This window comes from Hyla sarda, chromosome 3, assembly GCF_029499605.1.
Source record: "Hyla sarda isolate aHylSar1 chromosome 3, aHylSar1.hap1, whole genome shotgun sequence".
Lineage (NCBI taxonomy): Eukaryota > Metazoa > Chordata > Amphibia > Anura > Hylidae > Hyla > Hyla sarda.
Window position 1 is genome coordinate 388511994 of NC_079191.1, and position 19489 is coordinate 388531482.

General features: G+C 43.5%; 1 protein-coding gene across 1 annotated transcript in view; it reads left to right on the plus strand.

Moving 5' to 3' along the window:
- The window catches only part of RAB1A (RAB1A, member RAS oncogene family), a 52716-nt gene that overhangs the window by 24032 nt on the left and 9195 nt on the right, over positions 1 to 19489 (plus strand). Inside the window, exons 2-3 of the mRNA XM_056567941.1 lie at positions 8864 to 8936; positions 16882 to 16977. Coding sequence (XP_056423916.1) covers positions 8864 to 8936; positions 16882 to 16977 — 169 coding nt within the window. The remainder of the gene's footprint in view (positions 1 to 8863; positions 8937 to 16881; positions 16978 to 19489) is intronic.

Consider the following 19489-nt stretch of genomic DNA (forward strand, 5'->3'; position numbering starts at 1 on the left):
CTGCTTCCTGGGTTGTAAAAGATCAGAAGCATAAAGGTACCTGTACACATAAGAGGAGAGGCTGCGGAATCAGCAGGACTGGCTGACTTTTTCATGCATATGAACAGCAGGTATATAGTGGTGGGAAAGGATCAGGTATTTTTAATTTTAGCATTCCTGATCCTTTGTTTGCACAGAATATAAGGGGTGCATTGCAACAGCTTATTTTATCTCTCTATTGCGTCTCCAGCTGCTGCAAAACTACAACTCCCAGCATGCCCGGACAGCCTTTGGCTGTCCGGCCACGCAGGGTGTTGTGGTTTTGCAGCAGCAGGGGACACACTGTTTGTGAAACCTCTTTATTGAAATAGCATGCTCTTTATTGAAATAGTCATGGCTGTAAATGTTGGCACCCCTAAAAAAAAAAGGATTGCAGTAACACATGTTTTGCTATACACCTTTATTCCCTTTGCGTTTATTGGAACTAAACCAGAAAAGGGAGGAAGAAAAGCAACTTTTACATAATGTCACACCAAACTCCAAAAATGGGCTGGACAAAATTATTGGCACCCTTTCAAAATTGTGGAAAAATAAGATTGTTTCAAGCATGTGATGCTCCTTTAAACTCACCTGGGGCAAGTAACAGGTGTGGACAATATAAAAATCACACCTAAAGGTAGATACTAATCTCCCTGAGCCTGGACGGAAGAGAAAAATTGATGAAAGGTGTCAACGCAGGATAGTCTGGATGGAGGATAAGCAGCCCCAAACAAGTTCCAAAGATATTCAAGCTGTCCTGCAGGCTCAGGAAGCATCAGTGTCAGCACGAACTATCCGTCGACATTTAAATGAAATGAAACTATGGCAGGAGACCCAGGAGGACCCCACTGCTGAGACACAAACATAAAAAAGCAAGACTACATTTAGCCAAAATTAACTTGATTAAGCCAAAATCCTTCTGGGAAAACATCTTGTGGACAGATGAGACCAAGATTAAGATTTTTAGTAAAGCACATCATTCTACTGTTTACCGAAAACGGAATGAGGCCTACAAAGAAAAGAACACAGTACATACAGTGAAATATGGTGGAGGTTCAATTATGTTTTGGGGTTTTGCTGCCTCTGGCACTAGGTGCCTTGAATGTGTACAAGGCATCAAGAAATCTGACGATTATGGCTCATACTGTACAGCCTAGTGTCAGAAAGCTGGGTTTGCGACCTAGATCTTGGGTCTTCCAGCAGGACAATGACCCCAAACATACCTCATAAAGCCCCCAGAAATGGATGGCAACAAAGCGCTGGAAAGTTCTGAAGTGGCAGCAATGAGTCCAGATCTAAATCCCATTGAACACCTGTGGAAAAATCTTAAAATTGCTTTTGGGAAAAGGCGCCTTCCAATAAGAGAGACCTGGAGCAGTCTGCAAAGGAAGAGTGGTCCAACATTCCGGCTGAGAGGTGTAAGAAGCTTATTGATGGTTATAGGAAGTGACTGATTTCAGTAATTTTTTCCAAAGGGTGTGCAACCAAATATTAAGTTAAGAGTGCCAATAATTTTGGAGTTTGGTGTGACATTGTCTAATTTGCTTTTTTTTCCTCCCTTTTTTGGTTTAGTTCCAATACACACAAAGGGAATAAACATGTGTATAGCAAAACATGTTACTGCAATACTTTTACTGTGAGAAATTTTCTTGAAAAATTTCAGGGGTGCCACCATTTACTGCCATGACTGTATATTAGGAAAGGTGTGTATCTGTCTAATATATACACAAATTTATATATACACAAATGTATTTATACAAACAATGTATGTATTATAATGATATACAAATGTGTATGTATATGTGTAGATACTGTCCAGAGTAAAAGTTGCTGAGTTGCCCATAGCAACCAATCAGGTCACTCCTTTCATTTTTGAAAAGGCCTCTGAAAAATGAAAGAAGCGATCTGATTGGTTACTATGGGCAACTCAGCAACTTTTCCTCCGGACAGGTTATGATAAATCTCCCCGTATAGTGCGGCTGTTTTCTAATCCAGATGAACAGTCGGAGAGGCCGGGTTGAAGCAGCGTGACCCCGCCAAGAACTAACTCACTGTATTGACGTACAGGACAGAACATTAAGCTGCCATCTCTCTCTGGCCGGGCTGTAATGTATGTGGACAGCACGTGGGTTCAGTCTGCGGTCAGCATTCGGGATATATTAGTACAGTGATTCCTCAACTTGCAATGGTTTCAACATACAATGGTCTTTTCTGGACCATTGTAACTTGAAACCAGACTCAACATACAATGCTACGGACAGTCCAGATCTGTGATACCTGTCACAACTGGAGGAACTGACCAATCAGAATGGGCATTTCACTGGTAAATCACCTGTATTACTGAAGTGCATGCACTGACTGGTGTCTGGTAGCGCCCCCTACAGTACAGGGAGGAACTACAAGTTCTGTACTACTCCTTACCTGTGCCAGGGTTAGCTTCTCCTTCGGACACCAAGTAAGGGCGTCTCCATTTGGGACACTGTGTGTACTGTATAGGACCCTGAAGAAGCTCCTGTCCTCTACATAAACCATTGTTTCCCAACAGGGTGCCTCCAGCTATTGCAAAACTACAACTCCCAGCATGCCCGGACAGCCAACGGCTGTCCGGGCATGCTGGGAGTTGTAGTTTTGCAACAGCTGGAGGCACCCTGGTTGGGAAACACTGACATAGACAGTGATTTACAGCTCCCAGCAGATCTTTATTACTTTTATATGTAAGGATTTGCTTTATCTATATTATCTATTTATTTTTCTTTACTCATTTTTTCCTATTTTTGGATGACATTTTGGGGCTTCAGAACCAATTACCAGGTTTCCATAGAGTTCTGGTCTCAACATACAATGGTCGTCCTGGAACCAATTAATATTGTAACTTGAGGGACCACTGTATTTGGATACACCTCGCCTGTCAGGACTTCTATTGGTTATTTATTAGAATTTTACAGAATTTACGAGTGGCCGCCATTTCCCACACTAGACAGGATTTTATAACCTGGTTTATACAGCTCAGCTTTCACCAAAGCTCCTTAGCTGAGCTGTGATTGGTTGTGTGGAAAAATCTCTCCACTTGTTCTCTCGCGCAGTTTGATAAATCTGGGTCATTGTGTCTAGGGGTTGGTGTGTATCCTGTCATGACGTGATGGACTGGAAGAAAGGAACAACATTTTAAACCACAATCTGTGGTGATGTTCACCCATCATTTTAAAGGGGTACTTCGCCCCTAGACATCTTCTCCCCTACCCAAAGGATAAGATGTCAGATCGCCAGGGTCCCGCTGCTGGGGACCCCCTTGATCTCCGCTGCGGCACCCTGCTATCATTACTGCACAGAGCACACTATCTGTGCGTAATGACCGGCGATACAGGGGTCGGAGCATCGTTACGGCACGGCTCTGTAGACTTGTATTGAGGGGGCGGGGTCGTGATGTCACAAGGGCCGTGACGTAACGATGCTCCGGCCCTTGTATTGCCCTTCATTACGCACAGAGCGAGTTTTCTCTGTGCAGTAATGATAGCAGGGTGCCGCATAGGAGATCCCGGGGGTCCCCAGCAGCAGGACCCCGGCGATCTGACATCTTATCCCCTATGCTTTGGGTAGGGGAGAAGATGTCTAGGGGCGGAGTACCCCTTTAATATCAGTCACACTTCTGCCATGGACTTGGTTTTCTGCGCTGTGGGTTTGCACAAAGTGTTGCCCTCGTGTCCTTGGCCTTTTCATGAGACTTCTGGGGAAATACACAACATTCTACGTCTTTCTGTAGTGGATTTTTTGGCACCTTTTACTGTGACTAAAATCTAGAAATTTTCAGGGGTGTTGAATCTGCTCAGTAATCTGTATAAATCCAACTGTGATACAACGATTGATACATCAGGAATATGGGTCCCGGGGGCATGAAACGGCAAGATATTCCGGTCTGTCCTTGTATTGCAGGTTTTTTGGGAGGGAGGCCACCATATTGTCTGCCACACCTGAATCTTAAGGACCACCAAGCCTGAAATACAGGCTGCTTTATCTGTTAGGGTGCGTTCACACGGCCGTCTGTCCATCCACACCCCCCCCCACCCCACCCCCGCCGTGTAGGTTCCGTTGTTGCTGCTTGTTAACAGATTACAAACGGTTGTAAAATAATCCCATTGATGCCAACAGGGTTTTTTATTTAATTTTTTGTTACAATCCTTTCACATCCGCGCTCATTTCCTTTTTTTTTTTTTTTTTCCTTAATGGGAGAAAAGACGGTACATGCAGTATATTTTTTTTTTCTCCCATCAAAAAAAAAAAGAAAAAACGGATACAGTTAATTTAACATTGAAGTCTATGGAAAGCGGATGAGCCTTTAATGTCATCTGTTTTCATCCAATCAATCCATTGATCTGTTTTTATTTCTGAGCATGCTCAGAACAGATTTTTTTTTAGTTTTTTTTTTTTGTTAACTGAACAATAATGGATATAAACGGATAACATCCATTTGCATCAGTTATTGTCCGTTTTTTTTTTTAAAGACCATTTAATGATCTTATTATCTGCATTATAATGTGTACATCTCTGGACAAAAAAGCCCAGTTACTCGTGTGAGCCAGTTCTACCAAAATATTACACTGGACGATTGCTCTATATCGGTGTTTCCCAACCAGGGTGCCTCCAGCTGTTGCAAAACTGCAACTCACAGCATGCCCGGACAGCCAAAGGCTGTCCGGGCATGCTGAGAGTTGTAGCTTTGCAACAGCTGGAAGCACCCTGGTTGGGAAACGCTGCTCTATGTACTAGTATTCAGCTAGTTTGTAGTGTTCATTCAAAGGCCGTGTTCACACTGGAGAAATTTCATTTAGGGAAAATAAGAGCATGTTGCGGATTTTCTGATTCCACTGCTTTCTTTTCACCAAGGTCAATGAATGGAGGTGGGGGTAAAACTGAGAGGTCTCCATTAAATCCTGCACACAACAGATTTGGTATTAATGGCCATGAGTACCGTGGTAGATAATTACCCCCAAAATGTGAACCTGGCTTTACTAATCTGACTAGTCACTTTTTACTAGGGGTGTCCCAATGCCTTTTTTTTTATTTTATTTTTTTATTTTTTTTAATTTATAAAGTACCTACTGATATTATGTGACAGCAGAGATGACTCTAGACTTTGTAAAGCTTTATGTGAAAGCTTAACATGAGGCCCTCAGTGACCTTCATAACAGATAGGTAGAAGCCTCCAGAAGATAGGTGTGGTGTCCCGGCACCGGATTGCATCCGCTGCCTTGTGGTGAGGTCCCCAAAGTCAGAGTCCCTAGGTGTAGGTGGGATCCTCATCCTTATCTAGTCTCTTGTCACCCCTTTTGTAATAAAAATTATTAAAATTTAGTGTATATATTTATATAGTAAGTGTACTTACCTAGTTAGCGTCGCAGGACCTGCGGGTCACGTGATGCGTTCCAAAGACTCTATATGGTTTGTGGTTCAAGGACCTTTGGAGGAAGTCATGTGTTTATCCATCAGGCTATGTAACGGTGAGTGACAGCTGACTTGGGCCAATCCAAAACGGCCCTGCCCCTGCCCATATAAGGGAGAGGCGGCCATTGCTCTCTCTTTCCTCGTGGGCTGTTGACAGGGAAGGATCTGCGCTGCTGTCATCAGTGAGTTGGGCCCGAGCCTTGCGGCGACCGCTGATCTTTACAAAACCGTGAGTGTAATCAATCCCAAAGCACTCTGCAAGATCACCGGACCTTATCTAACCCCTAAATCCGGACGGATCTTCGCAATTAACCCTAAATTCTAAGACTTATATCAAAAGTCAAGGTCCGCAACAACTGTCAGTCATTGAACTGTATAGAGACTGTATTCCTGAGACTGTTACTGTTCATTGGATGTGCCGCAAGTCTTTAAGTAAAGTTTATCCAAGTTCAGCTACCTTGTGGACCTTCAGTCATTTTATGCATGCACCTATCGTTACTGGGAAGGGCGGCGATAGGCCGGAGAATTACTTCAGCATACTAGCCCTCAGCCTGGCATCACGAGTGATAGGGTTAACCTTAACCCCTGATATACTGAAGTAATACCCTGACTACACTACCACTACCCCAGAGGCCTACCACATAGGCAATCACCCCTACTAGGTGGAAGCCCCTAGTAAGTAGGAAATCCCCCCCCCCCTCCCCGTTAAGTATAAGCCCCCAAGTAAGTAGGTAGGGAATCCCTCTTATGTGGAACCCCCCCTCAATAAATTAAAGCCCCCAATATGTAAGTAGGAATGGAACCCTCCCTTTTTAGGTAAAAGCCCCTGGTAGGTAGTGAACCTCCTATTGGCTAGAAGCCCCCGAATAAGTAGTTTCCCTCAATAAATACCCTGTAAAAGAAAACAATAAAAATCCAACACCTTCCCTCTGCTCCCATGCGGAGACCTCTACATCCTTTACTATGTTAGTGGTGCAGGACCTGTCGAGCGATGATAGAATGATGTCATTGTACGGCAGGTCCTGCACTTCCCCAGATAATGGAGCGAACGGTGAAGAGGCCTCAACGCGGGAGTGTTAGGAAGGTGAGAGGGATTTTAATCATTTTTTATTTTTTTGTGTATTGGAATATCCCTACTATTTACCGCCATTAGTATTTATCAAGCTTTGTTCCCCGCTTTACTTTGGTCCTCCGTACACTTGTGTCTTGTCTTATAGACCACATGGAAGCTCTGTATAATTCCCCTAGCACCGTGTGGTCCCGGAGACATCTGTATCTGTCCTATAAAGAAGCTCTGGTGCACGTTTCTATTGTGGAGACTGGAGAGACCATTCAGGAGAGTCCCGGGGCTTTGTCTGGGCTGTCGCTCGCTCTCCATGTGCTGCGTACAGGTGACGGGGGCCTCTTTGTGTCCATGGTAACGGTGTCATACCTCATTATTCCAGTGCTGCGCTCGGGGCAGGTCAGAGTCGTGAAGCTTCGCCGATTCACAGCTGTCTTGACATGGACTTGTTTACTACCTACCAAGAAGAAGCACATTGTGGCTGGACCGTCAGGGTCCGAGAAATTAATTTAAGCGCATTTCTTTTAAGTTTTTAGTACTTTAGGCATACCTTTTTGTGTAGTATTTTATTTATTTAGTCTGTGGTTTGTTTATTTTAGGTTTTTTTTGTGTTTTTTTTATTTTATTTAGATAGATAGATAGATAGATTATATATATTATTATGTATATTGTTTTTTTTTTTTTTTTTAAGATTTCTCATAGCTGTCAGTATACAGTAGTGTTCCAGCTAGAAACCTTGTGGTTTCTAGTTGATTTGTAGTCAGATCTTGACATATAAAACGTAGGAGAATGAATTATTAAGAACCTATGGCTGCTGTAGTGTGAGGCGCTATCACTTTAAACGTATTCCACCCTTTCCTGTTTGGATTAAGAGTAGGGGGAAGGGGGGTCTGCATCTCGCTGCCATGGTAACTTTGAGAGCCGAATCTAAACATTCCGAGGATAATGAGGCTGTGTGTTCGGCTTTCTTGGTGCACAGGATTCGATACAAACGTTTGGGTGTAAGGACCAATAACATGTCACTATCTGTAGCAGTGTTTCCCAACCAGGGTGCCTCCAGCTGTTGCAATTCTACAACTCCCAGCATGCCTGGACAGGATGTAGATCATTGACACGTGCAGTGTATTTGACTCCGAATTATCACTGAATTAAGCGCGGCCAATTGTGCAAACATTTGAAAATTTCCAACTTTTTTTTTCCTTTATGACATGTACATAATTTACTTTTCGACAGGATCTGTATTATGTGCTGTATTTATTAAAGGGGTACTGGGGGGGGGGAGCTTTTCACCTCTCCACAGGATACTGGATAAGTGTCTGATTGTGGGGGTTCAACCTATGCGATCATCTCATGTATGTAGACTGGCTACTTAACCGTCCTTGGTGGCGCTCTGGCCACCACTCTCGGAGATGGGCTTCAGTGGCGGCCCGCTCAGCAAATCGGCTCCGCCGATTTGCTGAGCGGGCAGTCACTGAAGCCCATGTGTGAGGGTGGGGGGGCAATGTGCGCTAAGGCCAGGTGAGTGGATGGCATACAGTAGATTGTGGGGGGGGGTCCTGTGGTTGGATCCCTAGCGGAGGGCTTATTTTTGAAGCTTAAAACAATGAACAGTGTATATGGTGTCCAGCCAATAATGACTTTCCTACTGGGAAAACACTAGACCAACATACATGTTGCACAAGAAACTGAGCAAATAATAAATTCCTCCCATGGTTCCCACCATAGCACTATGAATTCCAGCTATTCATCATTATATACGTTGTCTGATTATTGCTTTAAATAGGAAGTTGTAATTTACCTTAAATCACATTGTATAAGGCAGCGATACATTATACTGTGTGTTCTGCCGGCTGTAGTGATTTTTCCAAGGCAATGGAAAAAACTCGCGGTTCGGTGTTCGCTGACTTTATCCTGCATAAATGAGTTCAGCTTTCAGGTGCTCCGGTGGGCTGGAGACTCTCTCCTAGGACTGTATCCATCTTTTCCAGCCACCGGAGCACCAGAAAGCTGAACTAATTTATGCAGGCTAGAGTCAGCGAACACCGAGCCGAGAAGTTTGTGAAGAATCAAATCCCTGTAACTTCACTCATCTCTAATATCTGTATATGACGCCAACGTCCTGGCCCCTGTCTTATTATATTGATGTATCAGTCGGGTAAGACATGCCAGTTTTTCATCCAGTTTGGCTGTGCATCAGGTTGCAGCACAAAACCAGGCTGGGGCTGGGAGAGAGGGGGTGGGGCGCTTGGAATGAGCGGTGGAAATTCTGTCATGTGATTGTGGCTCAGAAAATGACTGACGTTCTCTCCTCTAAAATGTTTCCTCCTTCTTCTCTCTTTGCAGTGACTATTTATTCAAGTTGCTTCTGATTGGAGACTCTGGTGTGGGGAAATCTTGCCTTCTGCTTAGGTTTGCAGTAAGTATAATTTTACCTTTCTTTATGTAAACTTTATGAATGACAGAGTACACTTGTATTATCATTGCTTAAATTGTAGATGTGTTTTATTTAAAGGAGAACTGTAGTGCAATATAACTTATCCCCTTTTCGATGGACAGGGGAGAAGTTATAGATTGCAGGGGGTCGCAGCAGTCCGCAGGAAGCGCCTTGTGTTCCCCAGCAGATGGCCACGGCAGACTCGCCCCCTCCATGTATGTCGGCCGCCACATCATGCGGGGATGGAATGCCCCCTTCCATCATACTGCCGCAGCCCTGTACAGGCGATCGCAGGGAGTCCCAGGGGATGGACCTCCGCAATCTATAATTTATCCCCTATCCTTTTTATATAAGTCTTATTGCGCTACAGTTCTCCTACAAATATATTTACCTAAAATAGTAACTGCTTATCCATAAAGGGGCTGTCCCAGATTTAAAGTTACCACCAGTCATTTTGATAGGTGATAACTAGTGGATCAGTGGAGGCCTGACTGCTGGGACCCTCAACCATCATGAGTGGTGGATCCTTGTCCATGCATAAGGTTCCTATGAAGAGCTAAGTCGGACAGACCTGCTGTACATGGTACTACAGTTCAGTCACATTCAGGAGGATGGAAGTGGGTTTCAGTACCAGGCATAGCCATACTTGTACAATGCAGTAATTCATTCTGTTGATTGACAGCAATGGGTTAAACCCCAGTTAATAAAGATTGATCCTGACTTATCCTGAGCATCTGTTTTTGGTCCTGAAAATCTCATTTTAAAGTGGAACTGTAAATTGAGTAAACTTTTGATTTGTTGTCCAGACATGTCAAAAGTTTACATCACACCAGGTCTCACTCAAGCAGCATCCTGGCTGTCACTCAAACCTGACCGCTTCACTGCATAAGTCTATAGAGTAAAAAGGTCAGATGGTGTAACCGGCCAGGAAGTGAAGAGCTCTGCTACGATCACAAGTAATAACACTGAAGTGCACAGTGGTGTCAGGAGGGAGACCCAAAGCGGTCTATACTTTGGCCTATCTGGACAACATGTCAACAGTTGATTGAAATGACAGTGAGTCTTTAAAGGCGTGCTCTACTGGCCAGCGTTCGGAACATTTAGTTGTGAACACTGTGCGCACTGCGGGGGTCAGTTAGGCCCCCTAGTGATGTCACGCCACACCCTTTCAATTCAAGTTCATGAGAGGACATCTGCCATGGCCCCTCCCATAGACTTGCATTGAGGGGGGCCTGGCTGTAACATCAGGAAGGGGCGAGGCCAACCCCCGCAGCGCTCACAACAAAATGTTCCGAACGCTGGCCAGTAGATTGCCCCTTTTAAGTTCACCATACTTATAAATGTTGTTTTTTTGGTAGTTTGATGTTCACCATAGTTACCCTAAATTTATTTTTTTTGCAAGTTGCCATCAGATACTTATTTCTGTGCTGCAGTTGATGCCTTAAAGATGTGATATTATATAATGTCCATTCAGATGAAATGCTGCTTCTATTTTAGCAGATGCTCCCCAATCTGTCTAGAACAAAGTGGGCAAATAGAAAACAAAATATGGCATATGTGACCCTACCCCAAGGGTCTATTCACACACACACACACACACACACAGTATCCTGTGCATATTTGATGTGCAGCATTTGAAGCTGCAGTTTTCAGTGTAAACTGAAGGACTGAACACAGCATCAAATCTGCAGCTTTAACCTTTTGGGGACATAGGGCGCATGCATACGCCTTGCATCCCCGATCCTTAAGGACATGTTTACTGGGTTTAAACCGTTCTCATCAGCAGAGAACGGGTTAAACCCGGTGGGTCCCTACGGGCAGCCAGGACCCAAGGCTAATGCCGGGCAAGGCCGATCGGGCCAATGCCAGTCATTAACCCTTTAAATGCTGCGATCAAAGTTTATTGCGGCGTCTAAAACCAAATTAAAAGAATCCCGGGAACTCAGCGGAGCTGATCGGGACTATCGCGATGTCCCAATTAGCTTACCGGATGACGGGAGGGTCGTCACCTGCCTCTCCGTTGTCCGATTGGCGATCTACTGCTCCATACCTGCACAGCAGACAGGAGCAGTAGAGCGCCGGTTACACTGATCAGTGCTTTGCAATGGCAGAGCACTGATCAGTATATGCAATCAGAAGACTGCATGTTTTAGCCCCCTATGGTTGCTAAAAAAAAGATTTTTTTTTTTCATAAAAGCTCATTAATCCCTTTCCTATTTATTTTTTAAATAAAATAATGTAATAAAGAATAAAAATGATCATATGTGGTACCGCCGCGTGTGTTTTTGTCCGAACTATTAAAATATTAGGTTAGCTAAACCACACTGTCGATGGCGTACACGTAAAAAAAATACCAAAGTCCAAAATTGTGCATTTTTGGTAATTTCATATACCATAAAAATATTTATTAAAAGCGATCAAAAAGTCCCATCAAAACAAAAATGGTACCTATAAATATAAAACAGAGGACGACGCCCTCATACCACCCCGTCCACGGAAAAATTAATAACGTTATAGGGGTCAAAAGATGCCAATTTTAAACATACAAATTTTGGTGCATGTAGTTTAAAATTTTTTAAAGTATTAAAATAAAATAAAACCTACATAAATTTGGTATGGACCTAGAATAAAGATAGTCATTTTTTTACCAAATATTGCACTGTGTAGAAACGGGAGCCCCCAAAAGTTACAAAATGGCTTTTTTTTTTTTTTCACCCCACAAATTATTATTATTATTTTTTTTTTTTTGGTTTCACTGCAGGTTATATCATAAAATAAGTGATGTTATTTCAAAGTACAATTGGTGATGCAAAAAACAAGCTCTTATATGGGTCTGTAGGTGCAAAATTGAAAGTGTAATGATTTTTAGAAGGGAAGGAGGAAAAAGCGAAAATGCTAAAATTTTAATTTGCAGAGTCCTTAAAGGGGTAGTCCAGTGGTGAAAAGCGTATCCCCTATCCTAAGGATAAGGGGATAAGTTTGAGATTGCAGGGGGTCCGACCGCTGGGGCCCCCTGCGATCTCTCTGTAGCGGGTGTCGACCCCCGCACGAAGCGGTGGCAGACACGCCCCCTCAATACATCGCTATGGCAGAGCCGGAGATTGCCGAAGGCAGCACCAGAGTTGTATTGAGGGGTGCGTGTCGGCCGCCGCTTCGTGCGGGGATCGACACGCCCCCTTCACGCGGGCTGTCGGGGCCCCGTACAGGAGATTGCGGGGGGCCCCAGCGGTCGGACCCCCCGCGATCTGCAACTTATCCCCTATCCTTAGGATAGGGGATAAGTTGTTCACCACTTTTCACTACTGGACTACTCCTTTAAGGTGAAATGAGTCCATAAGGGGTTAAGGACATGGCCCATTTTGGCCTTAAGAGGACAGCCATTTTTATTTTTGCGTTTTAGTTTTTTCCTCTTTGCCTTCTAAAATTCATAATTCTTTGATATTTCCATCCATACTTTGTAATGACATCACTCATTTTACCATAAAATGTACAGCAAACCCAAAAAATGAGTACCTGTGAGGAAATTAAAAAGAAAACTGAAATTTTGGAGTTTTATTTTTTCACCCTTTATGGTAAAAATTACATGTTTATTTATTCTGTGGGTCAATAAGATTAAAATGATACCCGTGATTACATACTTTTCTATTATTGTACCGTGTTTAAAAAAAAAACTTTTCTTCACAAAATAAGTATGTTTAAAATTGCTTTATTTTGACCACCTATAACTTTCTAATTTTCCCGTATAAAGGGGATGTATGAGGGCTCGTTTTTTGCGTAGTGATCTGTAGTCTTTTTTTTTTTTTTTTTTTTTTTTTTTTTTTTTTTAAAGACCACTTTTGGGTACATATGACAATTTGAATCGCATTTTTTTTTTTTTTTTTGGGGGGGTGGTGGTGGAATCTGATGTGATCAGAACACAGCTGTCACGCTGTTCACCGTATGGGATCATTTACATTATATTTTGATAGTTCATACACTTACACACGCAGTGACACCAATAGGTAAAATAGAAAAAAGTGCGATTTACATTTTTATTGAGGGGGATTTTTGTTTTTTACTTATCCTTAGATTGCTAATACTGTTCAGTGCTATGCATATGCATAGCACTAATCCGTATTATCAGCGATTTACTTCTCTGGTCTGCTCAATGTCAGACCAGAGAAGACCCTGGGGGATGGACGAAGGCAGGTGAGGGGACCTCCATTTGCCATCTTGGATGATCGGATCCCCGCGGCAGTGCCACGGGTGATCTGTTCATGCATTCAAAGTGCCGTATTGCCGCAGATGCCGTGATCTGTATTGCTCACGGTATCTGAGGGGTTAATGGCAGACATCAGCGTGATCGCTGATGTCCGCCATTACCGTCGAGTCCCTGGCTGCTGATAGCCGCTGGGACATGACGTGCATGATGTGAGCATCCTTCCAGTGCTCGCATCATGTATAGGACATAAATATACATCTTGGTGCGCTAAGTACCAGTTGACCAGGCCGTACATTTTACATCCTGTGTCCGTAAGGGGTTAAATCCTGAGCATAAAAAATGTGCAGAATACTGTATAAGTGATGCACAGGATTTTCTGCTGCAGATTTCAATGTAAACTAAATGACTGAGCTCAGCTTCTAATCTGCAGTTACAAATCCTGCGCATCAAATCTGCATAGGATCCTGTACGTGTGGAAGTATCCTAAAGGGATTTTCTAGGCCAAATGTGAGAAATGTATCCACAAGATGGGTCCTTAATATCAGACTGGGGGGTGCCAGCACCTGGCACACCTGCTGATCAGCTGTTTTTCAAAGCTGGCATGCCGCCATACACAGTGAACTAGGGAGGAAGTCTATAACTTTATACATTGTGCAGGGTCTGAGCTGTATAGGACCTATACAACCTCCACAGCCATTTTAATCCTCCTTGTTTCACGGTGTTTGTCAGCATCATGGCTCCGACGAACAGCTGACTGGTATGGGTGCCGGGTCCTCTGCCCTCCATAGTAGGGATCGACCGATATCGTTTTTTTAGGGCCGATACTCTGTGGAGGTTAGGGCCGATAGCCGATAACTTATACCGATATTCTAGTTATCGGCTATTTATCCCCCCCGCGAAACCGCTGCAGATCATTGATTTAAAGCAGGCGCCTTAAATCAATAAACTGCAGCGGTTTTTGCGGTGCCATAGGCCGCTGCCGCCTCCCGCTTCTCTTCCCCTGCCTGTCCGGGGGTCCTCCTGAGTCCTATCACGACCGCCCGCTCCACCGCGTTGCACACCGCACCGCCCGGCCCCGTTGCCCCCCCATCCCCGGTTTTATAATTACCTGTTCCCGGGGTCCACCCTACATCTGGCTCCGGTGGCGTCCTCCTGAGCTGTTACTGTGCGCACTGACGGTGACGTCGCGTCACGTCGCTCGTCATTGCGCACAGTGTAACGCAGGATGCAGCAGGAGCCAGAAGCGCGGTGGGCTGGGCATTATCAGATTATCGGCAAGGTAATTGCCGATACCTATAACGTCCAAAATCGTGATTATCGGCCGATATCGGTCAAACCCTATTCCATAGATCTGATATTGATGACCTATCCTGAGAATTGGTCATCCATTAACGTTACTTTAATAGGACTATGTATAAGGGACAGACACTTTTAGTCTTCTATAGGGGGATAAGTTGTTTAGGACCAGAGTAGAGAGTAACAGTTTGTAAGGTCTATTAGCTTTATCTGGGCACAGATCTTAGAGCCCTGTTCACATGTAATGAATCTCCATCATGGTTGGCTTTGTTTTTTTTTTTCTACCATTTGCCCGTACATGGACCGTAGTTTCCTTACTAACAAGATTGTCCTTGATTCCTGCTCTGTTATATAGAATATTGTGCTCTGTTTTATCTGGGACACTCGGGAGTGGAAGCCAAGGTAGATTTATTTTGTAAAATGAAGGGAATAAGGTTACGGCGGAGAAGAAGGTATCTGGGATCATATTCCACTCCAGGTAGATCAGGTACCAGTACAGACATACATAATTCATCAGGCAAAAAGAAAGGGAACCGAAAATGTGGTCTCTGTTTGTTCTGGATGCTGCAGTGCAGGGAATTCAAGTCAGAGGGTGCGATCTTCATTCTGCCCCCCCGTGTTACATATTTGAGGATAAAGGATTTTGGACAAAACCCTGACTATGTGGTCTCTGCTAAAGGATATATAGGGCAGTGTTTTCCAACCAGGGTGCCTCAAACTACAACACCCAGCATGCCCAGACAGAGTAATTGATCAGTCCTGGGGACTTCCTAATAAATAATTCCAAAGGAGACAAAGTCGAGTGCAGGTGGGCAGATAGAGTTGCACGCGAGTGTGTTTGGCAGTGTTTCCCAGTCAGGGTGCCTCCAGCTGTTGCAAAACTACAACTACCAGCATGCCCGGACAGCCAAAGGCTGTCCGGGCATGCTGGGAGTTGCAGTTTTGCAAACAATTGACACTGTTTAGAAAACACTGCTATATGGTTTAACTCTAGCAGCTGTCAGAGAGGCCTTTGCAGAAACTCTGCGGCTTCCATCGCCCCCTATAGGTTTCATTGGAGACCCAAGCTGCTGCTGCTCCTTTCATCTCCTCCTGCTTTGTTTACCCAGCCTTTGAAAAAAATGATGGCCTATCCTCAGGATATTAGATCGGCAGAGGTCCGACCCCCTGAGACCCCCCACAAAGACTAGAGGCCATTTTGCTTGTGTCTCTGCTGCTGCTTCCTTTATTTACAGATGCTCTGCAGAACTTTACGCTGCTGCTACAAATAGTACAGCGTTTGCAGGCGCACTTTGATGGAGCAGCATTAGAATACCTTGGTCTCTCGCCACAAATAGTATAGTACAGGTGCGAAAAAAGATGCCTGTAAGCTGCAGCGCCTTCATATGTTCCTTGGCCCATTTAGGGTAGGGTCACACATGCCGTTTTTTGCTGCTGCGTATTTTCCTACACATGGGTTAGGTGGGTATCGAAATACCTAGCTTATTTTGCTATCCATTCACCTCAATGGGTGAAAAATTAAATAAAAAATATGCAGCAGCAAGATATGACACATGTGACCTGACCCTAAATCAGCTGATCGGCGAGGAGGATAGGCAACCCAATTTTTAAGGGGTACTCCAGTGGAAAACTTTAAATCAACCATGGTGCCAGAAAGTTAAACAGATTTGTAAATTACTTCCATATAAAAATCTTAATCCTTCCAGTACTTATCAGCTGCTGTATGCTTCACAAGAAGTTCTTTTCTTTTTAAATTTCTCTTCTGTCTGACCACAGTGCTCCCTGCTGACACCTCTGTCCATGACAGGAACTGTCCAGAGCAGAAGCAAATCCCCATAGCGAACCTCTCCTGCTCTGGACAGTTCCTGAGACAAACCAAGGTGTCAGCAGAGAGCACTGTGGTCAGACAGAAAGGAAATTCAAAAATAAAAGAACTTCCTCTGTAGCATACAGCAGCTGACAGGTACTGGAAGGATTAAGATTTTTATATGGAAGTAATATACAATTCTGTTTAACTTTCTGGTACCAGTGGATTAAAAAAAATTTTCCCAGTGAAGTACCCATTTAAAGCTACAAAACCCCTTTAAGGTACGCTATGGTATAAAAACTGTCCAATATCGGAGACAAGGAATGGGTGGTGCTTTTTCTGGAACACTACTCTTACGTTATCCCGTCACTATAAATGTATGTTCAAGGTATTTTAAAAACCAAACGCAGTTTTTTCCCATGTAATTGGCTGGAAAAAAGGATTTAAATAAAAATTGTACACTTTTTTTTTTTTTTTTTTCTAGTATGTGAACATGAGACCTTTATTGTATGTTGTGTTTTGTGTTAAGTTTAGAAATAATGGAAGGAGATGCTTAATACAGATGATGCATAAAACATAATGAAGTATGATACTAATGAAGAACCTTTCTGTTTTCTCCGCAGGATGACACATACACGGAAAGTTACATCAGTACAATTGGTGTGGATTTTAAAATCAGGACTATAGAATTAGACGGGAAAACAATTAAACTTCAGATAGTAAGTAACTGCTGAGTGTTTATTGTGAAGACGTGGAAGCGCCGAGCCGCTAATTGCTACATTGTTACCATCCTGGACGGCCGTTATTGTATCCGCGATAAGTGGTCGGATCCCACTAGTGTCTAATCTGCTCGCTCGTGCATTAGAGAGGAATCCTAATAAAGAGGATGCTGATTTATAGGAGGAGATGTAACTCTGACACTGATCTCAGCCGCAGCTGCCTTCTCTTCAGATAAATCCTACAGTGTTCAGCCATGATGAACGGGAGCAGATAAAAGCATCTATAGCGATGGCTATAGTAACAAGCGTGAGATTTATTTCAAAGAATTCTGCAGCTAGAACAATCCACTTCATACATGTGAATGGGGTTATCTCCGCAGCAGGTTTAAAAGGGTTTCTGCAATCACAATATAGATTCTCGGAAAAAAAAATTATGATATAACTGTTTCCTTACCCTAGTTAGGATCACACGTTAGGGATGATGTATCAAAACTGGTGCAATGTGGCATAGTTCTCAGCAGCCAATCAGATTCCATTTTTAGGTACAGTTAATTATGGAAGCGATCAGCCAACCCCTTAGGGTTTGTTCACACTGTGGAATCTCTACGAGCGGAGATTCCGTGAGGCCGCCGTAGATACTTCGGCGGTAGGACCGCGGGGCACTGCGCCGTAACAATGAACATGTTGTTTTATTGGGCGGAACAATTTAATTGGTGATATTGTCCGCCGCTGAAATTCTGCAGTGTGAATGGGTCTCGTGGAAGACCTATTCACACTGATGGTAATGTTCACTGTGCGGAATTCCGCAGTGTGAACATACCCTTAGGCCTCATCCACACTGCTTACGCTCTGCCCAGAGATATTCCAGGTGGAGATTCTATCGCACGCGGGCCCCGCCAAACCATTGGCGGTAGGACTGCATGGGCATGCGTTGTCTCCTATGTTCATTCTTTGGGCAGACGTCCGTTCTGCCGACACAATTCCACTGTGGAAATTCCCCAGTACACTTTTCTTCATATTGAGGTTTGTTCTCCCATGACACAAGCAATGGGGCTTGGTGCTACAAGTGGAATTCTGCCTGCTAAATGTCTGCACTGTGGACGGGGTGGGTGCCCATATCAACCAATCATATTGCTTCTTTCATTTTTTTTGAAAAGGCCACTGAAAAATAAAAATGATCTTATTGGTTGCTCTGAGAAAATGGTCAACTTTTCCTCTACTTAGGTTTTAACCCCTTAACAACACCGGACGTAAATGTACGTCCTGGTGAGCTGGTACTTAACGCACCAGGACGTACATTTACGTCCTATGCATAACCGCGAGCATCGGAGCGATGCTCGGGTCATGTGCTGCAGGTCCCGCCTTGCTGATTGCAGCCAGGGACCCGCAGGTAATGGCCGACATCCGCGATCGCATAGAAGGCCGCCATTAACCCCTCAGATGCTGTGATCAATACAGATCACAGCTTCTGCAGCATCGCGGTCATTAAAATGGATGATCGGATCACCCGCAGCGCTGCCTCGGCAATCCGATCATCCATCATGACAGCCGGAGGTCCCGTCACCTGCCTCCGCTTCCTTCCACGGGTCTTCTGCTCTGGTCTGCGATCGAGCAGACCAGAGCAGAAGATGACCGATAATACTGATCAGTGCTATGTCCTATGCATATCACTAAACAGTATTAGCAATCGAATGATTGCTATAAATAGTCCCCTTGGGGGACTATTAAAGTGTAAAAATAAAAGTAAAAAAAAAAATTTAAAAACCCCCTCCTCCAATAAAAACGTAAATGGTCCCATTTTCCCTATTTCACCCCCCAAAAATATTTTATATACATATTTGGTATCACCGCATGCATAAATATCCGAACTATTAAAGTAAAATGTTAATGATACCGTACAGTGAACGGCGTGAACGTAAAAAAAAGTCCAAAATAGCTGCTTTTTTATAACCTTTCCCAAAAGATTTTTATAAAAAATGTATTAAAAATTTAATATCAGCAAATATGGAATCAATAAAAAGTACAGATCACGGCGCAAGAAATGAGCCCTCATACGGCCGCTTATACGGAAAAATGAAAAAGTTATAGGTCTTCAAAATAGGAAGATTTTAAACGTACTAATCTGGTTAAAAAGTTTTCTTTTTTTTTTTCTTTTCTTTTTTTTGCGCAACAGTAATAGAAAAGTATGTAATCATGGGTATAATTTTAATCATATTGACCCAAAGAATTAAGAACACGTCATTTTTACCGTAAATTGTACGACGTGAAAACGAAACCTTCCAAAATGTGCAAAATTGCGTTTTTTTTTTCTTTTTAATTTCCCCACACAAATAGTATTTTTTGGTTGCACCATACATCTTATGGTAAAGTGAGTGATGGCATTTCAACGGACAACTGGTCGCGCAAAAAACAAGCACTCATACTAGTCTGTGGATGGAAATATAAAAGTTATGATCTTTTGAAGGCCAGGAGGAAAAAATGAAAACGTAAAAATAAAATTGTCTGAGTCTTT